Source organism: Elephas maximus, chromosome 2 (genome assembly GCF_024166365.1).
Source record: "Elephas maximus indicus isolate mEleMax1 chromosome 2, mEleMax1 primary haplotype, whole genome shotgun sequence".
Taxonomy (NCBI): domain Eukaryota; kingdom Metazoa; phylum Chordata; class Mammalia; order Proboscidea; family Elephantidae; genus Elephas; species Elephas maximus.
This window is the reverse complement of record NC_064820.1, coordinates 97658106-97682091: the sequence shown is the minus strand read 5'-3', so window position 1 is coordinate 97682091 and position 23986 is coordinate 97658106. Positions and strand designations below refer to the sequence as shown.

Here is a 23986-nt window from a genome sequence, read left to right as displayed (position 1 = left end):
TCTACATGATTCTGTCAAAACTCAACCACAAAAAGACAAACAACCCAATCAAGAAGTGGGCAAAGGATATGAACACACACTTCACTAAAGAAGATATTCAGGCAGCTAACAGATACATGAGAAAATGCTCTCGATCATTAGCCATTAGAGAAATGCAAATTAAAACTACGATGAGATTCCATCTCACTCCAACAAGGCTGGCATTAATCCAAAAAACACAAAACAATAAATGTTGGAGAGGCTGCGGAGAGATTGGAACTCTTATACACTGCTGGTGGGAATGTAAAATGGTACAACCACTTTGGAGATCTATCTGGCGTTATCTTAAACAGTTAGAAATAGAACTACCATACAACCCAGAAATCCCACTCCTCGGAATATACCCTAGAGAATTAAGAGCCTTCACACAAACAGATATATGCACACCCATGTTTATTGCAGCTCTGTTTACAATAGCAAAAAGCTGGAAGCAACCAAGGTGTCCATCAACGGATGAATGGGTAAATAAATTGTGGTATATTCACACAATGGAATACTACACATCGATAAAGAACAGTGACGAATCTGTGAAACATTTCATAACATGGAGGAACCTGGAAGGCATTATGCTGAGCGAAATTAGTCAGAGGCAAAAAGACAAATATTGTATAAGACCACTATTATAAGATCTTGAGAAATAGTAAAAACTGAGAAGAACACATACTTCTGTGGTTACGAGGGCGGGGAGGGAGGGAGGGAAGGAGAGGGTTTTTTATTGATTAATTAGTAGATAAGAACTGCTTTAGGTGAAGGGAAAGACAACACTCAATACATGGAAGGTCAGCTCAATTGGACTGGACCAAAAGCAAAGAAGTTTCCAGGATAAAATGAATGCTTCAAAGGTCAGCGGAGCAAGGGCGGGGCGGGGGGGGGGGGGAGGACCATGGTTTAAGGGGACTTCTAAGTCAATTGGCAAAATAATTCTATTATGAAAACATTCTGCATCCCACTTTGAAATGTGGCGTCTGGGGTCTTAAATGCTAACAAGCGGCCATCTAAGATGCATCAATTGATCTCAACTCACCTGGAGCAAAGGAGAATGAAGAACACCAAGGCCACACGACAACTAAGAGCCCAAGAGACAGAAAGGGCCACATGAACCAGAGACCTACATCATCCTGAGACCAGAAGAACTAGTTGGTGCCTGGCCACAATCGATGACTGCCCTGACAGGGAGCACAACAGAGAACCCCTGAGGGAGCAGGAGATCAGTGGGATGCAGACCCCAAATTCTCATAAAAAGACCATACTTAATGGTCTGACTGAGACTAGAGGAATCCCGGCGGCCATGCTCCCCAGACCTTCTGTTGGCACAGGACAGGAACCATCCCCGAAGACAACTCATCAGACATGAAAGGGACTGGACAGTGGGTGGGAGAGAGATGCTGATGAAGAGTGAGCTAATTATATCAGGTGGACACTTGAGATTGTGTTGGCATCTCCTGTCTGGAGGGGGGATGGGAGGATAGAGAGAGTGGGAAGCTGGCAAAATTGTCACGAAAGGAGAGACTGGAAGGGCTGACTCATTGGGGGAGAGCAAGTGGGAGTACGGAGTAAGATGTATGTAAACTTATATGTGAGACAGACTGACTTGATTTGTAAACGTTCACTTGAAGCTCAGTAAAAGTTAATAAAAAAAAAATCAAAACACAGGATTTCATCAATAGGATACAGAAAATAGATTCTGGAATAACCATGTTATAGGATATTAGGCAACTATTAGGGGAAAAAATTATGCCTGTATGTGATGAACTTAAAGAAGTCAAAATTTATATATATTACATATATATTTTTTATACACACACATATGTGCTTGTTTATATATTTATAAATATTTGTGTATTCATGGAATATTTCTGGAGGGATACACAGGAAACCATTAATAGTGTTTATTTCTGGGAGTGGGGCTGAGGGTAGAGCAGAAGGGTGGAGAGTTTATTAAATGGGGAGAAAGAAACGTACTTTTCATTTTATTTTGCTGTGGCATTGATTCTGTTTTGCGCCATTAGTATACACTATTTCTAAAATGAAAGCAAATCAAAACAGAAAAAGAAAATAAAACAAAAAAGAAAAACAACTAGCAAACAAGAATAAAGATATTGCAAGATTTTAAATCCTCACTGTCATTTTTACTTAAGTAGACATGACTATGGGGCAGTTTTACTCTGTCCTATAGAGCCACTATGAGTGGGAATTGACTCGACGGCACTGGGTAGACATGACTCTGCTGTTTTAAAAAACAAGCTGTTTTAAGGAAGTGGGAAATGACTCCAGTAATTCCACACAGTGATCTTATATGAAGAGCAAACAGAAGGGTAACTCCATATCCATGGCCAAAGAGGAAATCTGTGAGTCACTTACGTTAAAAAAACAAGTACAAAATAAGCGAAGTAATTTGTTACTATATTCCCAGCATGTGCTGAGTGGCTAACCTCTCAAAGAAACGGTAAGTCTAAAGAAACAGTCAAGGCCATCAGTTCCAGAATCTGCCATGAGCCATGCACCTTAGTAAAGAGTGAGAAGTTATCCAGTTTGCTAAGGCTTCACAACTAGTTAATTATCTGCCTCACTCAAAGTCAGCCCTCTCCTCTCTATCAAGGTGATTCTCCCTTGTAAAAACAGTATAAACTATATTGGAAAAGCAGAGTATGAAACATGGTTCAAAATATACAAAACATTAGCCACATATATTTCCTTAACTAGAATATAGGTAGAGTGTAAATATCTGTACTTTTTTTCTTTAGTTACTGTAAAATATAACACGATTTTACAATAATGTGTTAAAAGTATACGATATATAACTGTTTTCAAAATAAAGTCATTTAAATGCATTTATTCTAAGGATTGAAGACATGTTGCCAATCAAAATAAACATGAATAATTCTGACATGCTTAGGCAATGACTGGAAACCTTGGTGGCGTAGTGGTTAAGTGCTACAGCTGCTAACCAAGAGGCTGGCAGTTTGAATCCACCAGGTGCTCCTTTGAAACTCTATGGGACAGTTCTACTCTGACTTATAGGCTTGCTATGAGTCGGAATCAACTTGTCGGCAGTGGGTTTGGTTTTGATTTTTAGGCAATAATTGAAGTTATTACATTTTTTTCTCCTTTTTTTTTTTTTTTAATGGCCTGTGTTTTCAGTATTGGAATGCATGCTTACCAATTTAGAGTGTTTAAATTTTTGGTTTTGAATATGCATTTTGAGAAATATGATCTGGTAACACAAGCCATCAATAGAGAGTGGCACTGTGGCACCATGATCTATGATATGACAATATGCCAATGACAGCTAGACAAGTAATTTATTGTGGGAGCCTTTCCATTAGGCTACATGGAGAACATTTGATTTTCCAACTACGACACTGTTAAAACCAAACCCATTGCCATCAAGTTGATTCCACTCATAGCGAACTTACAAGACAGAGTAGAACTGTCCCAAAGGGTTTCCAAGGAGTGGCTGGTGGATTTGAATTACTGAACTGTTGTTAGCAGCCAAACACTTAAACCCATTAGGGCTCTCTAACTATCACACAGGAAAGCCATAATTACACTTGCAAGCCTTATCTCAAAGAAATAAAGGAAAAAAAGGTAAAAGTTTACAAAACTAACACATCCAGGGAGCATCTGACAGAATTCTCAACCTACACCACAATGAGGCGCCATCTGCTGAGCTTCATGCATTTTAAAAGGGACCCACCTTCACGCTAAATGCATTAGAACAGGAATGATGCCTTATCTCTGAGGCCTATAAAAGTTAAAAATTAGGGATAAAAAATGGCAGGTATACCATTAATCCAATAGTAATGAAAGAGTTAAAATGAATTATCGACTTATCGTAAATGTAGGCTATGCGTGCAAATACATTTTGCCAAATTCTCTCCTATGCTGCTATATGGTATAAAGTGGAATCATTGAAGTGTTAATATTCCTTCAAATTTTTCAGCCCAACTCAACTAATGGGATTGGACTAACAGTAGTCTAAACTTCTACATAATTTTTTTTTAAATACTCTATTTAAAAAAATAAAGATTTCAGCAGTTAACATTTAATATGTATTATTATTGCTATTTATAAACGGGAAAATGAAGGCTGGGAAAGTGACAACCTCTGACCACAAAGCAATTCATTAGGAGTAATGTACCTAGAATTCAGAAGTTATTGAATTTTTCCTTTGTGGTTACACCACAAACCATGAAAAATGTGTGGTGTACCATATGAAATATATTAAATTTCACTGGTTTCAATAGTTTTCCTAAACCATTAGCCATACAGCACTCTAATTAGATGACTAAATGTGCATAGGCCATAATCATACTTGTTAAAGACTCAAGAATGGATACAGAATACACCAGTCTCCATTAAGTTGGCTGAAATCTTTTATGCCATTTTGCTAACTCCTCTTCTAAAGCAGGAAGCCCGTCCAAAACATGTTTGAAATTTGGTCATTTTCCTGTTGGAATATATTTCAGTGACTAGATATTCTCTACTTTTAGAAACTACCTCTTCATCATATGACAGTTTCATTGGCTATGTAAGTTCTTGAGTCAAAATTTGCTTCCTTAATTTTTTGACCCATTTGATTTAAATGGTGTTATACAGTTCACAATTCTTTCCTGTAGCAGGCCTTCCATTATTTGTAGATAGCCAGCACATCTCCCTAAATCCTTTCCAAGTTAATTATCTCCAGCTGCCTCAAAGTTTCTTAAACGACTGTTTTCTGATTGGCTCCGTAATGTTCCAGTTCAGACATGACCCATGAAAGTGTTTACAGGGTTCCAAGCTAGTCTGAACACTGTAGATGTTCCATGGCTGCCTTCATATTGCTATTAATGTAACGCAGGTCTAGGTTTTTGAAGCTACTGTAATTGCTATTTTGAAGCAATCTGGTCACACATTTGATTGCTACTGAGTTCATGCTAAATTAAAATTTCAAGACTTTCGCATTAACTTCTTTCAGATTATGCCTTCTTTACTTTTCAAATCTCTCACAGTACAATTTCTCTATATTTGATCTAGCTGGCATCTTAACCCAGGCAGCTTGCTCTTTTAGCAGTCCTCTTAACGCTTTATCATCTGCATATCTGATAAGGCAGTTTCATATGTTTTCATCCAAGTCATTAATCAAAACCTTTGATTAGATCAAGGACATCGACAGAGATCTCCTGCACACTGCAGTGGACCTCTTTCCACGCAGATACAGAACAACACACACAGGGCAAACAAGAAAAGGCCAGCTTAGATAAACTCATAACGAATTTTGCCACCAGAAAAACCTAGCAAATGGAGGATGTGGAATTACATTCATTTTTGTATTAAAAAAATATCACATACTAAGATCACACCAGCCAAATTCATTGGCGGGTTGAAGTGGGGTTGGTGAGGGTTGGGTAGAGTGTGGAGAATAAGAGAATGAGGCACGTACCTGAATGAGCATCCAGCTAAACTGGCAAAGATACAAGTAATGTGTAACAGCAGCCATGGCTGAGCAGCTCTCATCTGCCAGTTGGGGACTTGCATATGCAGATGTCAGAAACACAATCTGTAAGAAACAAATACTTCTAATTTTAAATCATGCTAAAATTAATAAGAGTATTTAAAAAAATTTTTTTTTGTTGTTGTTTTCCCACCTGAATCTATGATTCAGTGATTCAAAGGGAAAATAAGTTGATTTGTTGCCCAAACTGGTACGATTCACAGTCATTTTAAAACTGGCAATACATACATTTTGATGTTTCTAAGAAACAATGAATAAAACAAAAGTATGTTTAATGATGCTTTGGGTTCTCAAGAAGAAATGCTCAAAGTAAACCTTGTTCTTATCATTAATGGACAAAAATCTCATGAAATTCATTTTAGCTAAGCAGAAATAGAGGAAACCGGGCTGAAATAACATTCCTGTTCAAGTCAAAGTCAATGAGAAAGAAAAAGTAAGAAAGAGAAAAAAAGAGATCATTTCTTGCCAGGAATTAACATATATAACAAAACAAACAAAATGAATTGCAAATTTCATAACTTATGAGTAACCAAATCCTTGGATTTTTTTTTTCCACTGCCTTTAAGACTTTGTCCAAATGTCACCTTTTCCATAAGGCCCCCCCTTGATCATACCATCTAAAATTACACCTTCCCTTCTTCTCTCCTTCTCACATATGTGATCTCCCTGACCCTTCTTTCCTTTCCTTCTTTTTAATAGCGCCTATTTCCTTCTAAGGAAACCCTGGTGGTGTAGTGGTTAAGTGCTACGGCTGCAACCAAAGCGTCAGCAGTTTGAATCCACCAGGTGCTCCTTGGAAACTCTATGCGGTGGCTCTACTCTGTCCTATAGGGTTGCTATGAGTTGGTATCGACTTGACAGCACTGGGTTTGGTTTCGGATTGCCTTCTAAAAATATCTTGGGAAACCTTGGTGGCATAGTGGTTAAGTGCAACGGCTACTAACCAAAGGGTCAGCAGTTCGAATCCTCCAGACGCTCCTTGGAAACTCTATGGGGCAGTTCTACTCTGTCCTATAGGGTCACTATGAGTCGGAATCTACTCGACGGCACTGGGTTTGGCTTGGGCATTGCCTTCTAACATATTGTGTAATTTTCTTTTTATTATTTTTTTTCAGTTATTGCTAGTCTCGATCTCCTGCATGTAAACCCTACGTACGAAGACAGAATCATTGATTGCTTCACACAGAGAATCCCAAACACCTAGCTCAGTGCCTGGCACACAGTAGACACTCAACAAATGCTGGCTGAATAAACAAATGAATTAAGGCACTCTTGTTATTTCTATAATTTTGTGTTTTTCCCCAATATATGACTACTGGGTCAAATTCTCTAATAAAAGGTATAGCTATCAAGGGAAACTCTGGAGCAACAGTATTGTACTATAACCTCTAAATGAGTAAACTCTCCCTTCCTTGAGGACAGAGGCCAAATCTCTGTGGCTATATTTTCAGAGGCCACAGCTGTGCCTGGAACATAGAGTGCTCAACAAAGGTTTCTTGAAAGAATGAATGGCTGATTCCAAAACAAGACAGAGGGGTGTTGCAAACAGAAAACTGACTTATGCCTCAAAACCTCTCTACTTTAAAATAAATAACTAACTAAATAAATACTCTTAATACTGTTTGATTTTTTAAAAAATGAATAGTGATCTCAAAAACAAGGGGAAAAAGTATCTTTTATTTTCAAATTAAATATGCCTCTTCCATAATTCTGTTGTCTCAAAGGCGTGTCCCTCGACTGGAGAATTTCTGCCCCAGGGTGTCCACAGGATAGCATCACTGCGGTGATGTGCCAGGATCTGCTGGCAGTGAGGCCTTGCATGCTCCTACCCTCTCTGTTTTGCAGAAGACGTCTTACCCAGCCTCCTTTGTCAATTATGTAAGAACCAAACTACTCATTTATAAATTTACAAAAATATATATCTCATTCCATGCTGAAATGACTCTTCCTGTGCGGGAATTATTTATTGAGTGGCTCCTGTACCAGGTATGAAGGAAAAAAATCCGTTTTTTTTTTTTTAAGTTATTGACACTGAACAAATCACCTCACCTTTCTGGGCCTAATTTCCTCATGAGTAAAAGAAAGTGGCTGGAAAAGATAAACTCTAAAGTCCCTTTCTGATCCAAGACTCTAGGATTATTTTTAAAATGAGAGGCATTCCTGATTCAACTTTTGTTTATTTAGCCTGGATATGGAGCATTTGTGAATACACACTATTAAAAATGACAAGTGCCAGCATTTAAATAGAAACCAGAAATGTAAATCTCATTTCCTACAATTTTGGTACAAATGGATTCCTTGAAAAAATAAAGTCAACACATTCACTTTTCCAGAACACAACACAATAGCTTTTGAATTACTAGAGCTTATTTTTTAAAAAAATAGACTTTAGCTTTTGTCTAACTTCTGAATTTTATACATTATAGGTCATCTCAGAAGAATGGCCTAGTGATCTACTTTGGAAAACTTAGCCATTGAAAGCCTTGTGGAGCAGTTTCATTCTGACACCAGTGGGGTTGTCAAGGCTCAGAACTGACTCAATGGCAGCTGGCTTGGTTTTTGGTAATTTGATTATGGTAGACTCCTAGACTATTCTATTGATTAGAATCAGATAGCACTTGTCATTGAGCACTTACAATGAGCCAAATGTTGTGCTTTTTACTGGGAGAGTGTGTGAGGGTGAAGCCAGACACATACACAATGCATTAAAATGTGACAAGTGTTGTAACAGGATAAGAAAAAATATCAGGGGAAAGCAGAGTAGAGAGTGATCCCCAAACCAAAAAACTCACTGCTGTCGACTCGATTCCGACTCATAGCGACCCTATGGCAACCCTATAGGACAGAGCAGAACTGCCCCTTCGAGTTTCCAAGGAGTGCCTGCCTGATTTGAACTGCCGACCTTTTGGTTAGCAGCTATAAAAAAATATATATATATATATATATAAAGATAGCACTTAATCACTATGCTACCAGGGTTTCCGAGAGAGTGATTAGTTCTGCTTATGTGAGTCAAAGAAGTATTCAGAGAAGAAACAAAATTGCCTTGGCTTGGCCCACGAGTCCCATTCAGCCCATGAGTCCCACCTGCCCCACCTTCTTGTCTTTATCTTCCACAAGAGCCTTTCATACCAAATCGTCTACTCAAGCTGCATAGACTGCTATTCCCTGAACATGCTCCATCATTTCTCAACTCACTGACATTGTTCTTTCTCTTCTTTCTACCTAGAATTTCTTTTTCTCATCTTCTCCAGATGAAATCAAGTCTACCTTTCAAAATATTTGGCATGTCAACTCTGTCTCAAGGACATGCCTATTTCTTCCCACTATAAGCAAACCAATCCCTCCTCTGAATTTTAAAACAGAATTTTATTAACAATTTTCTTACAGTCAGACTTCTTCTCTTAGACAACTGTAAACGCCCTTAAGGCAAGAATTTTATTGTGTTCGATGCCATATTATTTTTAAAAACATGGAGAAAAAAGAAAACAAAGCAAGTACTCATAATACTGCACAGCACCTATCATGGATTTGAGCATAGTAGATTAAAAAGAAAAACAAAAACCTAGCTTTACTGAAGTATGAAGATATGACCTACAGATAATAAAAGGCACATATTTAATGTGTGTGATCTTATATGTTTGACACAGGCTTTTGTACACGTGAAACCATCATCACAATCATGATAATGAACGTATACATCACCCTGAAAAGTTTCCTCAGGGCTTTGTAGTACCTCCCTGTAACACCACCCCTGCCCACATCCCTGGTAACCACAGATCTGCTTTCTGTCACTATACGTTAGTTTGTATTTACCAGAGTTTTATATAAATGAAGTCATACAATATGTACTTTTGGGGGGCAGGGGGAGAGAAGGGCCTGGCTTATTTCACTCAGCATAATTATTTTGAGATTCATCTAAAATAACTTATTAACGATTTTTTTTTTTTTTTAGAGGCACCATTCCATTGTATGGATATACCACAGTTTATGTGTCCATTCATCTGTGATGTACATTTAGGCTGTTTCCAATTTTCGGTGATTACAAATATAAACTGCTATGAACGTTTGTATACTAGAGTTTTTAAAGACATATACCTACTCAGGAGTGGAATGGCTGGATTATATGAGTCTTTTTTTTTTTTTAAGAAATTGATACATTATTTTCCAAAGTGGTTGCAACATTTTACATCTCTATCAGTAATGTATGACAGTTTTAGTTGCTCCACACATCCTCATTAAAACTTGGTACGGTTAATTTTTCCAATTATAGCCATTCTGTGTGAAGAATGTAAACAATGTCACTGAACAACTTGAGTAGAACTGTTGAATGGGGACCTAAACCGCTGTGCAACCCTTCACCAAAAACACAATAAAATATGATTAAATAAATAAATGTTAAAAAAAAAATTACAGCCATTTTAGTACATAAATAGTAGTTTTTCACTGTGGTTTTAATTTGCATTTTCCTAATAACTACTGGTATTGATCACCTCTTCATATGCTTATTTGAAATTCATGTTTTTCCTCTGGAGAAAGGTCTGTTTAACTTTCTGATCATTTTATAAATTGTCTGTTTTCTTATTACTGCACTTGAGAGCCCTTTCTATATCCAGGATGTAAGTCTTTCATCAGATATATGATTTTCAAATATTTTCTCTAAGCCTGTGGCTTGTCTTCTCATTCTCTTAACAGTGTCTTTTGAAGAGCAAACATTTTTAACTTTTATGAAATCCAGTTGTGGAGTAGACCGCACTTTTCTTGACCTTTCACGTATCATACATTGGTGTCATATCTAAGAAACCTTTGCTTAACCCAAATCCACAGACTTTCTCTCTCTCTTTTTTTTTTTTTCTAGAAATCTGTCAAAGAAGAAACTCATGTACTCTGGTAGAGTGGAAAAGAGAATTAGTTTTACTGAGGGATCATACAACTTGAGTAGGGCAGCACTAAGTTAAAGTATAAAAGTGCTCCCCCACTCTAAAGAAAAAGCAGAGCTTTTTTTATACACAAAGCTCATCATAACTAAAAACATTATCATCTTGTAAGTTATTCTTTCTTCTTACCAGTTGTTTCCAGAGAACAGTCTGTGCAAGGACATTTTTGTTAAATGTTCCTGGAACATTCTTGGTAAGTTCCCCACCACCCCTAAGGCAACTATTTCTCTTCCAATCTTCCCTTTCTGTTTTTTCACGAGTACCACCAATTAACCCTTCACTGAAAGCTCATTCTGAAAGCCTCTGTATGTTGAATGTTTGCTAGCACAAGTCTTATGGTTTTAGGTTTTAAAATTACGTCTCTGATCCATTTTAAATGATTTCAAATACAGTACAAAGTATGGCTTAAAGTATTGATTTTTAAAATTCAGAGATCAATTTTTTTCCATCACTATTTGTTGGAAAGACTATCCTTTCTCCAGTGATTTGCCTTTATCTGTTGTCTAGTGACTTAAAAACTATTGTTTTATTTACTTTTCCGTTTTTGGTTGTTTCAGATAGAAGAGTAAATCCGTTACTCTACCTGGGCTTGAAGCAGAAATTTAGTAGGCGCTCAATACTTTTTGGATCCTGTTATTGTTATTCTATATTTCTCTTTAAATTAAAATATCTACCATTATCATGGTGCTCTGTTTTCAGCTCAACTAATGAGAACTTAAATCTAAATTAACCATGTACTTATTAACTGTTTTTGTGATTTTTTTATAGCGCACATTTTCATAGTCACTTGGCTTCTCTTGACCACAAGAAGTTGTTTTGTAATCTCTCCTTTCAAACCCAGTTGATGGACAAGGTATTTTAAACGTCAATTTCAATTTCAAAAAGTAAGATATGTTAAGTCCAACAACAATCACAAAATGCTGAGCTCTAAATTATCTTTGCTACTTGTGAATGACTTATGTCTGCAAAATCCCTTTTAGTGGAAAATCCTGTGTACCTTCAATTCAATGCTAAAGACAAGCAGACCTTTGCATGCTGCCGATTCTTTCCCCGAAGTCACAATCAAGACAATCAGATCATCTTATTCACAAGCGAATGACATTTCCCTGACACCAACAATGCATTCGGTGGTGACAACTGCCCTTTTGCTTAACTTTTTAGCCCAGTGCAACTATCTGAAAAGGCGTTAAAAGCTATCTGAAGACCTTTAACAAAATAGTAAACATAAAACATCAATAGAATTTAGGATAATCTTAATTCTCTTTTTTTAATTCTCTATATAATAGGGTAAAAATCAGAAATGGAAAAGTAACTCCAAGTAAAGGCTATCAATCTTATCTTGCTTAACTATGCTCAATAGAGATCGCCTGGGGCATGTTCACAGGAACAAAGCATTTGGAAAAAAGCCATCCTGCATTTCATGTATCTTTCCCTTCATCACCATGTGATCAGATAGCATGTTTCCTACTACTTTAATTTTTTCTGGACTAGCATCTTTTCCACTGTTGTTTCTTCTCTATTCCCTAAGAGAATATTTAAGTGTCAGGAATATTCTGTCAATCAATACCGCATGTTAACTTTCACTATTATTAATAACACCTTACTTAACATTCTTACTATTTCCACTGATTTCACACAGCTATTCATTTTTTAATCATTTTTCTAGAAAACTTTAAATATTCTCGGCTAACTCTCCTACAGTCTTCATGTCAGGGAACATAAAATCTATTATGCTTACTTTCATGGCTCCTTTCCTCCTTCTCTCCTTCTTTACCTCATACAAACCTCAACTTCCTATATTTTGTACTTATGCTACTATTACATAAAATGTGTGGAATTGAAAGGAAAGACCCTTAAATACTAAACTATATATGCCTCTGAATATCTTAGGTGTGTCAGGGAAGTGTTTTATGCAATGCAGTGGTTTTTGGCAACTACTGAGTGTCAGAACTAGTCTGAGCAGGTTTTTATAATTGTTATTTTTTTTAATAGTTGCCATAGTGAAAATACAGTACAAAATCAATCAACATATTTACCGAGTTTCCAAATAGCACCTTCTGTACATGCGCTGTCTTTAGTATATCTCTGCCCCTGCTGTTGTAAATAACTCAGGGCACAGACCCCGTACTTGTGCTAAATATTACTGTCAGAACATTAAGCATGTTACTTGTTTTCTCCTCACATCTAACAATTAGTATGTACAACACACACCATTAAGTAAATCAGTGGCTATTACTCAGAGACTGAGGCAGGTAGAGATTGGGAACATTTTTTAGATAATATATGCTTACAGTCAGATTAAGGTATTTGTTTTAGTATATGACTTAAAACAAGTTAATCAATCAGAAGCTGTCAATTATCATTTTAAAAAGCCTTATGGCTTGTTGTTCTGTGCACATTCCCATTGAAAACCCTATGGAATACAATTCTACTGACACACTCCAGGTCGCCAGGAGTTGGAATTGACTCGACAGCACTGGGTTGCATGAACATCTCAATTTTCTTTCTAGCTCATTAGTATTTGGGATATCTGCTACTCACAGATAAAGACATTTAAAAGAGTCATTATGTAAATGACTTAAATTTACAAAAAAAAAAAAAATTCTTAGCCCCATTCCAGAATGTTTATGGAGGTATTTTATTGTGTTTTTATGTCTTCTTCTCTTTTCTACAAAATGTCATTTTCTCCCTCTCCCAGAGAAACAGCTCTTTATGAGTCATTTGTTAACACCAAGACTAGTCTTTTTCACCTGGTGCATGGCCAAAGAAGCATTACCTGATTTTTACCAGTAATAATAACATTAATAATAATAATCACCATTTAATGAATAGTTACATGTCGGGTACTTTACTATATGCTCTAAAAACATTATTCCATCTTATCCTTAAGTAACCCATGTGATTTAGAGATTGATGACTCTATTTTATGGATGGTGAAAGTGAGGCTTAAGTAAACAAATTTTCCAAGGTCACAGACCTAAGAAGAGGCAAACTCAGGACTTGAGCCAAGTCTGTTGACTCCAAAGCCTATGTTCCTAACCACTTACAAGACAAGATAACCACTTACAAAGCTGCTCATGCTTGCCTTAAAAATCACTAAGGCCACATATTTCTATTGGTATACAAGGTTCTCTAGGGAACACATTAAATCCTAGGGAACACATTAAATCCTTTCATTTGAAGGAAAGGAGGATGACAGATGCAGAGGACAGCTGGCTAAATATAAATATGTACTATATAAAAAAAAAAGTAATTAAATAGGAAAAGATACATTTTAGAGCTGAACATCAAGATCACCTGAATATTACAAAGGTTGAACTAAATGTTTACATGTAGACTCAGATTTTCGAAGTCTCATATCTTACTTCTTTGATGACCAAGTTTAGAATTGTTGCAAAACAGAAAACTTCTGTAGATCTGGAGTGGACTTAACTGAATCCTTCACACAGATTAGGCACCCTGAGGTTTGTGTTCCACTAATGTCCTGAGGGACTGGGTCATGAATCGGAAAACTCAGAGACTTGGAATAAAGCCATCCTCGGTTTTTCATTTCATTTTGGCATTGTATACATGACCAGAATCTGGTGTATAATCACACAATCTAGACTGCTACCAAAAAAAAAAAGAAAAAAACCAAACCCACTGCTGTTGAGTCGATCTCGACTCATAGTGACCCTACAGGACATAACAGAACTGCCCCATAGGCTTTCTAAGAAGCTACTGGTGGATTCGAACTGCTGACCTTATGGTTAGCAGCCAAATGCCTAACCAGTGGGCTTCAAAACTGTGTGACAAGAATATTTAAAATTTATGGTGGGGAATTGCCTTTTGTTTTTTTTTTTTGCTTCATAAGTTATTAGTTGAAAATATTTTGGTTCAGCTTCCCATGGAATTCCTTGGACTGAAAACAAGCATGAATATAATCTGGAAATGAAATCTTATTGGGTGGAATTCAAGGGAAACTGTGCAAGTTTAATGAAATTCTATATAAACATAACCGTGCTGTTGTTGTTAGTTACCATCGAGTTTAGTCCAACTCACAGCGAACCCATGCAGTGTTCATTAAATCAGAGGCCATAACCTAACCTTACTGTGTAGACTTTCCAAAGTTTTTCGTATCTTCTGCATTTCAATATAAAAAGAAGTCAATATTTTCTAAGTGGAGTGATGTTAGATGTTTCTCAAAAAGAAAAAAAGAATGTTATTCCTTCACATTTTACACTGAGGGAATGATTGGCTTTAATTACTGAGTTTTCATTCCCTTTCTGTGTATGCCTAGGCCTGGTGGCACAGTGGTTACGAGTTCAGATGTTAACCAAAAGGTTAGCAGTTCTAATCTACCAGCCATTCCTTGGAAACCTTATGGGGCAGTTCTACCCTGATCTATAGGGTCACTATGAGTTAGAATCGACCAGACCGCAACAGGTATATTACAAGAAAATAGCATTCCCAACTATCGTATCCAATGTAGAGACAACAAAGAAGGTAACATCAAAGGCTAATTTTCTTGTACAATTGCTTTTGTTGTAATGTTTTGCAAGTAAAAAACTGTTGACTCAAGCTATGAAAACATAAAAAAGGGGATATTTCAATAAAAGAGCTTTTTTAAATTGAATCACCTTTGCATTTTTTTCATTTAATCATTCATTTATTCTGTCCACCAAAATTTGCTGTTTGCCTGTCACATGCCTGATTCTAGAGCCAAGCTTCTTATTTTAAATCACATTTGGTTTCAGGTCGGGGGTTATTTTGGGAAGGCCCACAGGTGTGAATAAATGATATACAACCAAGTATATGTAGGTCTCTCTGCTTTGGGAAGGAATCTTAGAGCACTCGGCTGCTAACCAAAAGGTTGGTGGTTCAAACCCACCAGCAGCTCCACGGGAGAAAGATGTGGCAGTCCTCTTCCATAAAGATGACAGCATTGGAAACACTATCAGGCAGTTGTACTCTGACCTAGAGTGTCACTGTTGAGTCAAAATAGACTCAATGGCAATGAGTTTCTCTGCTTTAGGCAGTAGTCAATAAGTGTAGAAAATCAAATTGCTAGGTAGCTGGAAAATAAAATAGGGAGACACATTGTTTTCAGATAGAAAACAAGAGAAGCATTATGATTTTGGCTTGTTTATTTACTTATGAATGGGGAAGAAATGAAAACATAGAGCTGTCCATGCGGCATGAACTAATTCTAATTAAGCTACCTTCCATGCCACAGAACTACTAGTAAATAAATAACTTAGTAGGTAGATGATTGCAAATCAAATAAAGAATATACTTATTTATATGTCTCAAGATAATCTACGGAAAATTCAAAAATCATCACTACACTCTGCACTTTGGTCTGAATTACATTATATTAAGACTAGAAACCATCAAATAAAATTGAACATATAACCGATATCTTAAATGTTCATAATTTTCAAACTTAATATATGTTTATATTAAAAGCATCATATTTATGACTTAGGCAAATATGAGAAAGGAGGGTGAACATGTTGAAAACATAGAAGCATCTGGAACGTGGCTCTCAGGAAAAAATTGGGCACATATGATCCAGGGTGGAGCCTACCTGAAGTATTTCAGCAAATTTAATTAGCTAGCCTACAATACCTAAAGGACCTAATCATTCACCCATTAAGAACATGCGAGACTTAGTTTAATATGAACCAGCCAAATTCTCTTGTTAGATATCATGAATCTACAATGAACATAAAAACGAAGATTAAACACTTTGTTCAAATCAAAAGTTCAAGTGGGTATGCCTAGATTTCAAGGCATTCTTCATCCGAACAGGCTGTGCTGTGGACATTGTCATCAAGGGTCACTGCATGATGGAATGAATGAAGGGGCCACAATTGCAGAATTTAGGCAAGCATATTTTACCATTTCCAGTTTATAAGCTCTTTGGAAAACATCGAAGCCACAAATGCTGATTTCATCTCACTGTTGTCAGAACCTGCTAAAGACATTTATTCTTTGGCATTAAAGAGCTCTGAGATTCTCAACTTTTCAAATCTCCTACTCATCTCTTAAAAAAAAAAAAAAATGGAATAGCGATTAAGTCATAAACTCCGGAGCCAGAATGCTTAATTTAAGTCCTGGCTCCATTACTTATTAGTTATATGAACTTGGGAAAATTACTTAACCTCTGTCTCTCTCATTCCTCATCTGCCAAATGGAGATGATAATTATAGTATCTACCTCACAGGGTTGTTGTGAAGATTAAGAATACTAATAAGCGTAAGTCTTCAGGACAGTGCTTGTCAGAAAGTAAGAATGGATGATTTGTTCAAAGAAGAGCAATTATTCACAAGAAACTGGAAATGTGGATAAGCAACAACTGAAGACTCCACTTATTTCCAACTTATAAATAACCAGGAGCTCAGTAAATATATTTCAAAGAAATATAGAATTCTATGCTATAAATGAAGTCACAACTTCCCATGCGTTTCTCAAATTTTGGTCAGTCTTCATTGTGTTTTAACTGTGTGTGACTGCTCTGGGAGCAGAAACATCAGGATGTTTCTGAATTGTCAAGAGTCTGCATTATTTGAGTACGTCAGTTGAAACAATAAAACAAAACTGACTGTGCTAAAAATGAACTAGATCCTCCAAGAACCCAGTATTCCTGGAATTGTAGAAGGGAGCATATGAATCTCAGAACTGTCCTAAAATGTTGAGTACTATGGGAATGTTGGGCAATGTTTTGACTGGTATAAATGGTGAGGAAAGTAAGCAACATTTATTGGATTCCTACTGTGTGGTAGGCTTTCTGTGGTTTCTATAGATATGCTATTTCAAGAGCTACAGCCATTAACCAAAAGGTTGGCAGTTGGAATCCACCAGGCACTCCTTGGAAACTCTGTGGGGCAGTTCTACTCCATCCTACAAGGTCTCTATGAGTTGGAATCGACTCAACGGCAATGGGTTTGGTTTTATTTTTTGGTAATAGTCCTACAAGGTTACCATGTCTGTGTGATAGCTCAGGGAACAGAAACTCAAAGGTGTCATAGCTAGCCGGTGAGCTTGACTGTGCTTACTGGACCCCAACTCCATTCTTCCTTTGGTCTTCTCAGCTGCTTTGATGCTGTTCCATGAAAATTGCTGAAACTGAGCCAAGGGTTGTTACTAGTTCTTTGAATGTGGAAACAAAATTGAGATTTTTGCCACATGGCTTTCAAGAATATTTCTGTTAATAACAGTGCCCTCATATATTTGGAAACCCTGGTGGCGCAGTGGTTAAGAGTTTAGCTGCTAACCAAAAGGTTGCAGTTTGAATCCACGAGGTGCTTCTTGGAAACCCTATGGAGCAGTTCTACTCTGTCCTTTGGGGTGGCTATGAGTTGGAATCAACTCGCCTGCAATGGGTTTGGTTTGGTTTTTTGGTTCATATACTTGTTCAAAACTGACTAATGAATTTCACTAAAACCCAGAAAACCAAACCCATTGCCTCGTGTCAATTCTCATTCATAGCAACTCCATACGACAGAGTAGAACTGCCCCATAGGGTTTCCAAGGAGCAGCTGATGGATTCGAACTACCAACCTTTTGGTTAGCAGCCATGGCTCTTAACCACTGCCAGCAGGGTTTCCCCAGCCCACCACAGGGACTGGGGTTTTGCAAGTAGGTCACCCGAGCCTTTCTTCTGAAGTGCCTCTGGGTGAACCTGAAACCTCCAACCTTGTGGTTAGTAGCTGAGCGTATTAATTGTTTGCACAACCTAGGGACTCCTATTACAGTAGCCTCCACCCTTTACCTGTGGTTTCACTTTCTGCGGTTTCAGTTATGCGGGATCAACCCTGGTCAGAAAATGTTAAATGAGTACCGTGATGAAATCTTAGTCTTCTGGCTCGGCTCCGTCCTGCCCAGGGGGCCACATTCACATAACTTGATTACAGTAGATTGATATAATTGTTCCATTTTATTATTAGTTATTGTTAATCTCTTACTGTGCCTAGTTTATAATTTAAACCTTATCATAGTCAAAACATAGTATAAAAAACTATATAGGGCTTATTAATATCCTCGGTTTCAGGGATCCATGGAAGGTCTTGGAATGTATCTCCAGTGGATAAAGGGGAATTACTGTACTAAAAACAGAGATTATTTTAAAAAGCTCAATGTATACTATAAGCAAATATCAATTATTAATATAATGGAGTTTGGGATATCCATGTAACATTTTTATTAATATTTTAAGTCTGTGTAGAAATCTCAACTCTCAATCTTTAGACAAAAATTTTACCTCAATAATTACAGACAACTGAGCTCTATTGGTATTGCCATTGATTTACATGAGAATATTACAGCAATTTAAATACCATCTGGAAAAATTAATAAGCTATATAAATAAAAAGCATATTTTATATTTGTAAAAATACCTCCAACTCCACGTAACTTAGATTTAATAAGTTCTCATTTGGGGCCCTGGTGCACAGTAGTTAGCAGCTGGGCTGCTAACCAAAAAGCCGGTAGTTCGAACCTACCGGTCACTCCTTGGAAACCCTATGGGGCACTTCTATTCTGTCATATAGGGATGCTATGAGTTGGAATCTACTCACCGACAACGGATTTGGCTTTTTTGGCAGTTGAGACTGTAGGCCCACTGAGGACAGGAATAATATTTTATTTATTGGTATATCCCTAATATTTAGTACATCAGTTGGAAACTAGTAAGAATTTAATAAATATTTGTTGAATAAACACTTGTTTGCAGGATACCAATTCATTGTAAATGTTTATAAATTCATGATTTAGAAATTAAATTCAAATTGGAAACCTATTCATTTGATTGCTTGCTCTATTAAATGTTTTTTGCTTTTTAAAAAGGTATTAATAACTGCATGTCAATTGCTCACAGCCTTGGCTTCTAATAAAACAAAAATTGCATTAACTGCTGATTTTTACAAGTAAATGATACAAAAGTAAATTTGAGATATGTAATTATCAGACGGTACTAAATTAAAAATTTACATAGGATTGCTAGGAAATATTTAAAACCATATTATCTATTTTCAAGGACACACAATAATTATAGAAATATTTTCATTCTTTCCGCAATAAACCAGGGAGACACAGGTCTCTTCAAAATTTTCTGACACTTTAAAAATGATCCATAATTCTGGCTCTTCCTCAATTCAGGGTTGGAAACTAGCAGTTTCATTACCTCCCTACAATCCAATTAAACAAGTTCTTACCTAGCAGGCAGAGAATACCTAGCACTGAAGTGAGCTCTACGAAGACCTTGAGGAGCAGAAGGAATGTTTCCTACTTGGGAAGAGTGGACTAGTGGATGTGAAGGTGAGCAGACCCTGTATCACGGTCTGCCTCACATACCAGCTTCCCTCTTTCCTGTTGTTTCTATATGAGTTAACCACAAACTTTACAAAGTGATTAATTTTTGCTCTGGAAAACAGGAATGAGGATATAAGAGTGAGACTTATTTTTATTGATGGCAGTCAAATGAAACATTCCACATTTACTGAGATATTCAAGTATATTCATATATTCATTCATATCAACCGTAGGAAGAGATATGGAAGAGAGAACATTATAAATTAATTATGCTTTAATCAGAGGTATGTACCCAAGCATAACCACTCCTTGCAAGGCCCCATCTTTTCTCCATCTAGAACACTCCCTGGTGGTGCAGTGGTTAAGAGCTACGGCTGCTAACCAAAAGGTCGGCTTTTCAAGTCCACTAGCAACTCCTTGGAAACCCTATAGGCCAGTTCTGCTCTGGACTGGACAGCAGTGAGTTAGTGTGTTCCCACCACCCCAGTGCTCTGTGTCTCAGTCAGTGGCTCCACCATCTATCTACTTACTCAAGTCCTTGACTCCTCTTTCTTCTTTATTCTGTGCAATTAGTTCTCAAATTCTATCAGCCCTACTTATTAAATACCTCTTGAATATGTCCATTCCCTCCCTCTTATCCCCATTTCCACTATTGCCTCTCACCTGGACTACTTCCTCTTCAGTAACTATATCCTCATGGTGCAATTACCTTAAGAAAACAAAGCAACCAGGTGCTATCGAGTTGATTCAGATTCATGGTGACCCCATGTGTGTCAGAGTAGAACTGCACTCCACAGGGTTTTCAATGGCTGTGACCTTTCCTATACCAATGTATCTTAAAGGTAGGAATGATAAAATGTTCCTCTTGATTCAGAAGAAAAACAGTAAAAATGCAGCATGAAACTTTTTAATCCACTCATTGCTACATTTTTCATTCAAATGACTACCATAATTTAATGAATAGATTGCCAAGTCTACATTCAGAAACATTCAATTGTTAAGATGTTGATATAAAACCTTTGTACAAAGTTCGTGTTTAACAATGCGCTATTCTGGAAATGATTAATTAAACTTGGGTAAAGATACCCCTCCTTTGTCAAAGAAACGCTACATCAGAACACTGTGTACTCTACTAAGTGGCTTGCAAACAGTCAATGCAACACAGTTCATTTCAAAATGAGACCCTTTGCCAAAGGAATAGATTCTGACTCACTTACCGTAAGCTCTAAACTACAGCTCCTACTTCAACTACAGCTCTAAAACGCGAGGATTTTTTTTTTTTTTTTTTTTTTTGCTTCCTTCTGGCTTATAATTCAAAAGCATCTCAGGATATTTGGGCAGACTCTAAATCAATTCCAGTTATTATGTTTAAGGACAACCTATTATGCACAGAGCCCTAGTTAGTTTTTTTTTTTTTTTCGACAAAGAGAGGTCCCCTCTTTTCTTCAACAGCTGGTATCATGATCACATCTCTCTCTGTAACCTATGAAAACATTATGTTAACTGAAATAGGCTAGGCACAAAAGGATAAATACTGTATGATTCCACTTCCATGAAACATCGAGAATAGGCAAATTTACAGAGATAGAAAGTAAGTTAGAGGTTACCAGGGGTAGGGTAAGGGATGGGGAGAAAGGAGTACAGAATTTCTGTTTGGGGTAATGTAAAAGTTTTGGAACTAGATGGCGGTAATGGCTGCACAACATGATGAATGTCATTAATGCCACTTAAAATGGTTAAAATGGCAAAATTTATGTTACATGTTTTTTACCACAATTAAAAAAAAAAGGAATAGAGATACATGGTTTTAAAGATAAAACAGTCTTATAAGGTTTATAGCAGACCAGTTGCTCTCTAGGCCTGTCGTACAACTGTCATCCTAGGCTTTCCTTTTACCATCACCTTAAGGATTCCTTTTGTGTCCCTCCTCTGCTCTATCCTGTTTTTCCCGCTTTTTTCAGTGAGGGACATCTCCAGTAGGTATCTGAGATAGGTTACATGGGAGGTAATCTTTGGAGACCTTGCATGACTGAAAAAGTTTTACTTTTTTTCTCTCAGTTGAATAGTAGTTTGGCTGGGAAAAGAATTCTGGGATAGAAATCATGTATGGTCAGAATTTTGAAGTCATTATTCCATTGCTCGCCAATGTGACCTTTCTTGTGTTTTATTCCTCTCTGGAAAATCTCAGATCTTCATTGTGGTCTGATTTTCATAACTACGATGTGACTTGCTTGTTTTGTTTTTGCTGAGCACTTGGAGGCCTTTTTTTTTTTTTTCATGACTCATAAAAGAGTCATAATTTCAATTCTAAGAAACTGTATAATAATATATCTTGGGATAATTTCGTTCCTTCCATTTTCTCTTTTAGATTCCTTACTAACCAGATGTTGAACCTCCTGGCCTGATTCTTTAATTGATACATATGTATATATATATTTTCAATCTTTTATTTGCCATCTCCTGTTCCCTATTCAACATCCCAGGACGCTTGTAAGAAAAACGTTAATTCTTTAAATTTTAAATTTTGTTTTCTTATTGAAAAGTCTAACACACATATGGCACACTAGTTTTAAATTACAGTTAGATAATTTTTTACATATGCTTTATTTTTCTTAGCTGCTGATGAGGGGCTCTGATGCCTGGTCACCCACGTACAACAGAACAAAATATTACCCAATTTTAGACCATCTTCATAATCATTGTAGCCGCTGTGTACTGTGAGTGCCTACCATCCAAAGGAGCTCATTTTTCAGCATTCTATCAGGCAATACTCTGTTGTGATCTGCAGGGTTTTATTGTCTAATTTTTGAAAGTAGATCACCAGGCCTTTCTTTCTACTCTGTCTTAAATCTAGAAGTTCCGCTGAAACCTGTCTACTGTGGGTGACCCTGCTGGTATTTAAAATATGATGGCGTAACTTCCAGCATCACAGCAACATGCAAACCCCCACAGTATGACAGACTGACAGGTGGGTGGTGGTATATATGTACACATATGTATACATCTGTGCAATCACCACAAAGATTAAGATATTGAACATTTCCAGGCCCTAAAAAGTTAATTTATCACCCTTCCCAGTCAATATCATGAAGCCTGAGGTAATCACCATATATACTTGCATAGCCACCAATTAGTTCCTATTCTTGAAATTCATATAAATGGAATCACTTAGTATGTACCACTTTGTGTCTGATTTTTTTTCTCTTAGAACATATCTGGTCTGTGAAATTTATTCATGTTACATATAGAAATACTTTGCTCTTTTTAATGTGTAATATTCCATTGAATATACAAAAATTTATTCATCCTACTTCTGATGGACATTAGAGTTGTTTGTAATTTGGGGCTATTATGAGTAAAGCTGCAATAAATATTTCATATACTTGTCTTCTAGTGGACACTTCTCTTACGTATATACTTAGGAGTAAAATTGATGGGCCATGGGATAGGCGTGAGTTTATATGTTTGGTAGAAATTCCCACTAGTAGCATTGATATTGTCAGTTTTTTTCTGCTTCTTAGTTTTAGTCATTCTTATTGATGAATAGTGGTATATCATTATGATTCACGTTTTTTTTTTTTTTTTCAATTTACTTTAATATAGGCTCTATGGTAACCAAGTGCCAAATGACAAGACTAATTTTCACTTCTCATCCAACTTGATCTCTTTGATATTTTATATTATTTAGTATGTTCTCCTTATTTATACTCGAGTTGCTCCTTCTTATATGGCATAAATATTTCAGGCTTTGGAATCAAAGAATCCTGGAACTGTTAGTCCAGTAATGAACAGAAAGATGTCAGGGAAGATTCTTGAACTTTCTGAGCTTCAGTATCTACATCTTAAAATCAAGCTAACAACATTTATCTTGAGGGGCAGTTGTGAAGAATACTTTATAGCACATTTAGTGTATCTCGAACTTTTCTATTCAAGTACCATTATGAGAGAAGAAAGTGTCTGATTCCTTCTGGAAGGCTTGGGGCTGTAGCCTAGCCAAAGGCTTCTTCTTTTTTTAAATGTCATGCTTAATCTTAAAAAACAATGTGAATTTCAGTTTGCTCCATAATATCATATTTATTTAAATTGAAATACATATTTGTTTTATTACATTGTAAAGTATCATTGATGATTAGTAATGTAGGAGGATAGACATGTGGGTTCTCACTCACCTGGGAACATTTTCCAATATGCCCATGGAATATTCATACCTCTCTTAGGTAAG

General features: G+C 36.7%; 1 protein-coding gene across 1 annotated transcript in view; it reads right to left on the bottom strand.

The window, feature by feature from the left end:
• ADGRV1 (adhesion G protein-coupled receptor V1) overlaps positions 1 to 23986 on the bottom strand; it is a 677468-nt gene that overhangs the window by 226239 nt on the left and 427243 nt on the right. The window contains exon 84 of the mRNA XM_049867518.1: positions 5462 to 5578. Within this exon, the coding sequence (XP_049723475.1) occupies positions 5462 to 5578 (117 nt within the window). The remainder of the gene's footprint in view (positions 1 to 5461; positions 5579 to 23986) is intronic.